Consider the following 8,756-nt stretch of genomic DNA (forward strand, 5'->3'; position numbering starts at 1 on the left):
TGATTTTAATATCATAAAAAATAAATTTTAATATAATTTATTTTTATGTATAAATTTTTTATTACATTCAATTAGGAATTATTATAAAAACTAAAGTATTTTTATATGATAATAGATGGAAGAATTATAAAAAAAAATGAAAGAACAAAAGAAAATAAATTTAAAATACATGGGATTTGAACTCATGCTTTCAAGTATAAAATTCCTTCCTTTAACTATTGAACTAGAAAGTATGTTATAAAAATCTTTCAACATTATATATAATATATTTTATGTTTTGAAAATTTAGGGGGACCATGGCCCATGCTGGTCCACCTCTAAATCCGCCTTTAACTAGAATATTAGTACATTCTTTTTGTTAGAAACAATTAAGGTGAACAATGATGCTTTGAAATTCAAATTAAAATATTTTCTTTTAATACAAACATATTTTTTAAAATATGACATCTTTTGATTATATTAAATACAAAAATATCAAATGATTTTTACCTTAAATTTCTTATAGAATATTCTCTAATAATTTTATTGAACATTATTATTATTATTATTATTATTATTATTATTATTATTATTATTATTATTATTATTTTGAAATAGAGAAAGCTCAACACATTAAAGTGGAGCAAAACAAACAAACATAAAAACATAAAACGCTGCAGACAAAGCAACCAATCTCCTTACAGCTCCGACTAAGCTATCAACCACCGAAAAAATCACAACCATTCTATTCTTTGTAGCTCAACACCGTCCTTGTTTGAATAGAGTCAATACTTGCTCGTGTATTCTTGAAAATTATGGCATTACGTTCCAATCAGATGTTCCGGATCACTGCAAAGAACGCCATCATCCACAGCTTCTGCCCTTGTCTTCTGCCATGCATGCCAATCCAACTCCCAAAAAGTTCTTTCATGGTTCTAGGAATAACCCAATCTCTACCAAAGGATCGCAACTAGTAGCACCACACCTGCCATGTTACCTCACACCGAAGAAATAAATGCTCAACAGTTTCTACCCCCTTGTGGCACAGGACGCAAATATTATCACTATGAATAATAACTCCTAATCTAGTCAACCTCTCCTTAGTATTAATTCGACCAAGTAGCACAAACAATCCAAAAAGCTCAATTCTTGGGGGTACCAGGCCTCTCCATAGTGCACTTGTGAAGCTATAACTCGTGATCTCATCTGACAATGTCTCCATTTGGATTACCTGCAGAAAGGATTGCGTGGAAAAGACACCTGTGTTATCAAATTTCCACACCACACTATCTTTGTTCTCAGACGACATCTTCACTGGCCTTATTTGCTCATGCAGTTGATGTACAGGTTCTAACTCCCATTGGAATAACTTTCTCCTCCATTGAAAGTTCCATATCCATTCTAATCCATCCCAAAACCCACAATTCCCAATCAAAAATCCTTGTTGGCTTGAAATAGAGAAGAGTCTTGGGAAATTCACTTTCAGGGGACCACCCTGAACCCAATTATCTTCCCAAAACCGGGTTTTCCTACTGTTGCCGACTTCCATCGCCAGACCACTAACCATTTTATCTCGCACCCTTTGCTCTTTGATATTTAGCTGGCATATGTCCATCCAAGGCCTCCCTTTGACCGGTACAGACTGATTTGCTAGCATTACATTAGGGGACAACTTGTTGCAAGAACAGACAATCTTTTTTCACAGTGGGCATTTTTCCTTTGAAAACTGCCACCACCATTTAAACAATAGTGTTGTGTTCCTAAGCACCACATCCCCCACCCTCAAGCCCCCAGTCTTTTTCAGAGCTTGGACCAACTCCCATTTGACCAACGGGATGCCATAGGTACCGTCCTCCTTGCACCACATTAAGTTCCTTTGTAAAGCAATCAGCTTGGTCGCCACCGTCCATGGCATCTTATACAAGCTTAGGTAATAAATGGGCAAGCTATTCAGTACTGATTTGATGAGGACAAGCTTACCTGCTTTATTCAACACCTTCGCTTTTCATAAGCTGAGCTTCTGTTCCACCTTATCTATGATTGGCTTCCAAGTCTTTACCAATCGCGGATTAGCTCCCACGGAAATCCCAAGGTATCGCACATGCAACTCTTTCTTTTGGCACCCCAGTAGGTCACATGCATGATGTATCCACCCTTGCTCACAGTTCACCGGGATCAGATTTGACTTATCAAAATTAATGCTTAGCCCAGACATCAACTCAAAATAACGCAACAACCTCCTATAGTTCACAATTGTCTCCGTCTCTGGCGGGCAAAATAAAATTGTGTCATCTGCAAATTGTAGCTGCGACAACTCCACATGGTCTCCCCCTACTAGTAACGGCGCAATGCGCCCGTTCCTAACAGCTTTTCCCAGCATCCGATGCAACACATCAACAACGAGTACAAATAGTAGTAGAGATAGGGGGTCTCCTTGTCTTAGTCCCCTTTCCATCTTGAACGGTTTTGACGGTGTCCCGTTTACCAGTACTGACATAGTAGCCATGGTAACACACTCCTTTACCCAATTCCTCCACCTTTGGCCGAAACCCATCTTCTGTAGCACAATATCAACGAAACTCCATCGTACTTTATCATAAGCTTTTTGAAAATCCAGCTTGATGATCACCGCTTTCTTTTTATGCGCCTTCAGCCAATGAAATGTCTCACAGGCTATGAGTGCTCCATCATGAATTTTTCTACCCTTTACAAATGCAGTCTAAGTCTCTCCTACCAACCCCGGCATCACAGACCTCATCCTCCTCACCAACACCTTCGAGATCACTTTATACAAACAGCCCACCATACTAATCGGCCAAAAGTCCTTCACCTCCTTTGCACCTTCAACCTTTGGGGCTAATGTCACCCAAGTGACATTCGCATCTGTAGCTAACTGAGCACTTTGGAAAAATCCTAGTACAGCTGCAATGAATTCCGAACTAATGTCATCCCAACACTTCTTTATGAAGTTCATATTATACCCATCACTCCCTGGGGTCTTAGACGATCCGCAGTCCCACACTGCCTCCTTAATTTCCATCTCTAATGGCAAGACCTCCAACGCCACAGCCTCATCTCTACTAATCTGTTTCACCAACCCATCCCTGAAGCCAATCCTCGGAGCATATTCCTGTCGATATAACTCTTTGTAAAACCCCCTAATGGCCCCTTTAATCCTTGCCTGATTCCGCACAAGTCTTCCATTCAACATCAGAGCCTCAATCCTATTAGACCTTCTTCTAGCTGAGGCAATGATATGGAAGTATCTGGTATTCCTGTCCATGTCTGCCGCATGCGGAGACTGAGACATCTGCTTCCAATGAATTTCCTTCCTGATGTACCATTTTTCACAGAAGCACACCAGCGCCTTTCTTCTAGCCTCCGTTGTACCATCATATATCCCATTACTCATTAAATTGTCTAGCCTTGTGATCTCCTCCTCAAACATCACCAGTCTCTTATCCATGTCCCTAAAAGTATTATTGTGCCATTGCCGCATAGGCCCTGTTAAAGCCTTCAGTTTCCACATGAAGTGAGCATCTCCCAAGCTTCTCCATTCATTTTTCACCATACGCAGAAAACTGTCATGCGTAAACCAAGAATCCAAGCTTCTGAATGGTCTAGGGCCTCCTTTTAATCTTGTACATTCCACAATCAACGGGCAGTGATCAAACAACCCCCACGGGCCACCTTTCAGCCAAATGTCTGAGAACTTCTCATTCCACTCAACATTGACCAGAACCCTATCAATCCGACTACAGGACCGACCCCGAAACCATGTGTATTGTCTATTAGTAAGAGGTAAATCCATCAGCTGCATATCATGCACCCACCTCTTAAACTCCTCCGACGATGCCGGCAAGCTAGTCACCCCTTTTCGCTCCTCTATTTGCATAATTTCATTAAAGTCTCCTAAAAAGCAAAAAGGAACCTGACACAAGCCCGCAACATAACTCATTTCTTCCCACACCCCTTGCTTCTCCTCCCTCCCATGTGCTCCGTACACCAAACATAAAGCACAAAGAAAGTTGGACTTTGTTAATACCCCTTCAACGTACAACCACCGTTCACCTTTCTGACAATGATGAACTTTAAATTCTACCTCATCCCACATTAATAGTAGAACCCCCACCGCCCCTACCGATTCCACAAACTCCCAGCCAACAGAACTATGACCCCACAGCTACGCAACATCATATTTAGTAAGCATTACTCTTTTTGTTTCAATCAAACCTAACAGGTTCAAGTTATACTTCTTCTTCAAGGATTTCACCATACTCACTTTTCCATCCCCCTTCAACCCCCGAATATTTCAACAGCTTACAATCATTTACCCATAGCTTTACTCACCTTGGTTTTATTCTTTGGCCTACTCCTTCTCGCTTTTTCTTTTTGCTTCTATAACTTTCACTTTGCCGCTAATTTCTCATTTTGTGCTTGCAAAATTTCCATTATGTCTTCTTCCTTATCGTACAAGATTGCTCCGGACTCCACTACAAGTGCCCAAGTTGCTTCATTTTCCTGTGTCTGATCTTCCTGCGTCGTCCTCCCTTCATTACCCCCTGAATCCCGTCATCTCTTTGATCCCGCACTTGCTGCTTCCCCGACTGCTTCCTCTCCTTTATCCCCTCCTGTGCATCACACGCTAATGTGCAGTGTGCTACCCGCTTGCTGCCCTCACCGGTTCCCCTGTCCAGGCTCGTCGGGGAGAACGCACAAGGATTCATGGCCTCCCTTTCCCCTGCAGCAGCCATCTGCTCTTGGCTGCACGATCCAACACGGCCGTTCCCTCCTCTCCTCAGCAACCCTTCGAGCTCACCACCAGGAGCTTCCTCCTCGCTGTGATTTACTGCCACCAGATTCGCCCCGGCTTCGCAAGCTCCAGCCACCACGGGTCTCCACTTGGCGGTGATCCCCATGCCCGTGACGTCCACATCCTCCTCGGGGAACCCTAGCCATCCACCCACGCCGCACAGGGTCGCTCCCTCCAACACAATCAGTGGATCACCCAACCCACCTCTACCCCCAAGAGAACCCGCTTCATGCCCCTGCTCAAGCCCACTAGCTGGCCCACTCTCCATACTCCTTTCGCTCAATCCTCTGAGCCCTCTTTCAATACAATTTTCTGTTGGGCCACTGCATGCCAAGCCTAATTTAACCCCCACTACATTCATTTTCCTATCATGGGGATACAAAGGATGGCCCACATGATAAATGCCATCCTGCCCAACTTTGTTACACCTAGCATGGCCTTCCATAAACCCTCCTCCCTCAGTACCACAGACCTGTGTCACGGTTCTCTCGGACTCCATCTCATTATTCCCCTCCAGCCCCTTAGAATCCTCTTCTCCTTCTTTCTTGGTACTGCTAACTGAATCAGGTACATTCAACCCATTTTTGAAATTCAAATACTCAACGTTCATATCATTCAAAAGCACATCTTTAATGACTATTCTATCCTTGGCGGACTCAGCCACCATTGCTCCACCTTCAACTAGAGCCGCCGCTGGATCCTATGCCACCGGCACCATCGTCGAGACACTTTTCTGTCTGCCCACAGTGCTATTCCCATCACAGACTAGGGGGCTCTCTTCCACACTGTCCGCCTCAGACACCTCCAAGCCCACCTCCTTCACAAAAATTCTGAAAATAGAATTCCCAACCGAGAGTTGAACCCACTCTCGAATGATATCAAACACCCCCATCTCCACTCGGACCCGTCCAGTTCTGAAAGAAGCACCTTCCTTGGTCGGCACATCACACTATATCACATCACCCCCACTGTCCTCCAATAGCTTTAACTGTATCCAGCGACCATACATGTAGTGGGATTCCATAGCATTCGAGCCATACTTCTTGAGTGTCACACCGGTCTGACTCCCCCCAACGCCATACCCTATGGAATAAACGCAACAAAGTATCTAGTTTGATATCAAACGCTTCGTCCGCATGTTGAACAGTATCAAAGGTTAGCAGTACTTTCGACACCCCGATCTCCCTTACATCCACAATGTGCGGCATATTTGCCCTCACTGTTTTCTTCAGCGATGCTGGGTCCAAAGGTTTTAATGTTTTCCCCACCAAACTTCTCCCCAGCCATTCCATATTTGCTTTGACTATGGGCACCTCAAGTCTCTTCGAATCAGCCCGACCCTGATTGATTGCCGTTTGTTCCTGCACCGGCTTTCTCACGACTCCTGGCTCAGTCGTAGCCACCTCTTTCCCATGATAAGATTCTCCTGGCCCTCCTCCTTGTTTGCACCTTAGTTCGACATTCACCGGTCGATCCCTCGTCTCTCCTTGCCTTCTAAACTTAGCTTTTCCGACAATAATTACCTTCCCTCGTAGTCTCCACTGGTTCATCTCTGCAATGCCTTCAGCGCACCCCCTTTGGTCGTGTACCAGACAAAAGCAAACAGATAAATCATTCCACTCTTCTATTTTTTGCATAGATAGATGTCGTTAATCCTTTCCGTCCAGCAAAACAAGTGATACAATTCACTTCTTGAGATATCCTCCGGAAGATTATCCACAAACACAAAGAAATAGTCATGTTCCAACCGTTGATATGCTTCTCTATTCCAAATTCTAGGATCATTCCTACTTCGATCACCGCTAGTGTTTTCCCCTCACGTTTTCTCGCTCTCTCATAGCTATTTCATTATTATTATTGTTGTTGTTGTTGTTGTTGTTGTTGTTGTTGTTGTTGTTGTTGTTGAGTGACTATATATATATTTTTTTATATTATAAATATATACATGAGAATCTAATAAATAAATTTATTATTACTTTTGTCCAAAAATACAAAAAATTATGGTTCAGTATTATTGTTAATTAGTAATAATAATAATAATAATAAATTTATTTTATTTTTTTTGGATGGTGGATTGTTATGTCTAATGAAAAAATATTAAAAATTGATCTGTGTATTATTTTTTTTAAACTAATAAAATGTTTGCTTTTAAAATTTTTGGGGATTGATTTGAAAAATTACTTTGTCAAAAAATGAACTAGGACTAATTTGTCTATCAGAATAAAATTTTGGAGATATTTTTGTGTATTAATTTTTTTTAGGATTAAAATGTTCACTTTTAAAATTTTTGAAAATTGATTTGAGTAATTATTCTAAAAAATAATTATAATAATATTGGATGAAATTAGAACTTATATTCAATCTTTACAACATCAAATTAAGAAGTAATAGTGAAAATAAGGGAATAAAAAATGTTATATATAGAATTACTAACAAATATACTTACAATAAAAAAAATTCTTATTTGATTTTACTTGTATTTATACTTTAATAATAATACCTAGCTTTTAGTATAAGATCAACTAAAATAGTAATTGCTAGCTTAAAAACTAATATTTAAATTGGTTCAAGTAGTTATTTAATATTGTATTTTATTTTAATATTTATATTTTAATTATATCCAATGAAAAATTTAATTTATTTATACTTGTCAAATAGTTCATAATATAAATATATGACGCTATAATTTTTTTGAAGTAGAAATTAGCAAAGGTAATCTTAGAGAGTATACAAATAACTACTTTTCATAAAAGTTTGGTTGAAGGTTCATAGATTCACAATTTATATTTTCATGTGTACTTCCGCGTGGTTTCAAGAAATATACCTTTCAAGATATAATTTTTTTTATTCGTATCAATGCTTATTTATTTAAAATTATTTTTACCATATTTATTAATCACTTTTATTATTTATTTGAGTTTGCACGACGCATATCTCTCTCTCATCCTAGTGTTTTTTTTTTTAAAGGAAAAATAAAAACGGAATAACTCGTTTAACTTGGGGACTAGTCGAGATTTGCCCAAGAGATTGTCAGTATGCTTTGGAAGTGTGGGGGATGTTGGGTTTTATAGATGGTCATTTCTTGCAACAGCGGCCTTTTGAAGAATGGCTTAAGAGTGGGATTGGCAACGATAGATGTGTTCTCTTTGTAGCAACCATTTAGAACATATAACTAGCACGTAATGATGTCATCTTCAATAACAAGTAAGTGTGGTCTTATGAGGTGAGTCTGAAAGCAACCCGTTTGGCAGAAGACTGTAATGTTCTTCGGTCAGAGGCTATCATTCATCTAGATTCTAGTCACACCTCAGTTAATCGATGGATTCCACCAAATGAGGGTAGTCTAAAGGTAAATTGTGATGGTTGCTGCCTTCGAAACCACATCGGTGGCTGGAATTCTGGAAAGATGGCTAACTCAAGTGTTTTCTGCAGTTGGATATGGAGTAGTTTTTATTTTTCTTCTTTCTTTTCTTTTGCTCTGTTTTCTTTCTTTATCGTTTTACACTAAAAAACCTGGTGTACTTTACTAAAAACAAGTAAGAAATTTTTTTTTAGAAAAAAAATGGACTCAGTCACTTGTAATGAACACTCAAATCGGTTTGCTAGTTAACCAAGAGTGAAACAACTCTAGCCAATTAGTTGAAAATAAGTAAATATTTATAAAAATATGTAATTATAATTTATTTATTTATATGTATAATATCTCATATTTTGAATACAATGTAAAAACTAGTTAAAAGTACATCTTGAAATATAAATATAATACATAAAAGTTAAAGTACATTTCAAGCACAACCGGAATACGTACAAAATGACAAATTGAGTACTGTGTATCTGAAATATACTCAAATAAATTTTGGACATAGTATCGAGATACATATATTATAGTAACGATTTTTAACTATGATATTATTATTATTATTGTATTTATATGGTTAATTAAATATTCTATTTGAAAAAATTA

The 8,756-nt window shown here is 39.1% G+C and overlaps 2 protein-coding genes across 2 annotated transcripts in view; both read right to left on the reverse strand.

Annotated features, from left to right (window-relative positions):
• Positions 1 to 949: 949 nt before the first annotated feature.
• Positions 950 to 1,889, reverse strand: LOC107494201 (uncharacterized). The gene is made up of 2 exons (XM_016115258.1): positions 1,748 to 1,889; positions 950 to 1,629 (listed from the first exon to the last, which is right to left on the reverse strand). Exons 1-2 carry the CDS (start codon positions 1,887 to 1,889, stop codon positions 950 to 952), a joined length of 822 nt encoding a protein of 273 aa, XP_015970744.1.
• A 3,603-nt stretch (positions 1,890 to 5,492) lies between these two features.
• Positions 5,493 to 8,756, reverse strand: part of LOC110273024 (photosystem I P700 chlorophyll a apoprotein A1-like) — a 4,960-nt gene continuing 1,696 nt past the window's right edge. Inside the window, exons 2-3 of the mRNA XM_021125857.2 lie at positions 5,875 to 6,367; positions 5,493 to 5,741 (exon numbers count right to left, since the gene is read on the reverse strand). Coding sequence (XP_020981516.1) covers positions 5,493 to 5,741; positions 5,875 to 6,367 — 742 coding nt within the window. The remainder of the gene's footprint in view (positions 5,742 to 5,874; positions 6,368 to 8,756) is intronic.

This window comes from Arachis duranensis, chromosome 6 (assembly GCF_000817695.3).
Source record: "Arachis duranensis cultivar V14167 chromosome 6, aradu.V14167.gnm2.J7QH, whole genome shotgun sequence".
NCBI classification, from domain to species: domain Eukaryota; kingdom Viridiplantae; phylum Streptophyta; class Magnoliopsida; order Fabales; family Fabaceae; genus Arachis; species Arachis duranensis.

Bases quoted from the DNA above. Each gene is read 5' to 3' on its own strand.
- LOC107494201 (XM_016115258.1), bottom strand. From the start codon at position 1,889: ATGGACGGTGGCGACCAAGCTGATTGCTTTACAAAGGAACTTAATGTG. The intron at 1,630-1,747 runs GTGCTTAGGAAC...ATGTAATGCTAG, and splicing joins GCTTGAGGGTGGGGGATGTG to CAAATCAGTCTGTACCGGTC.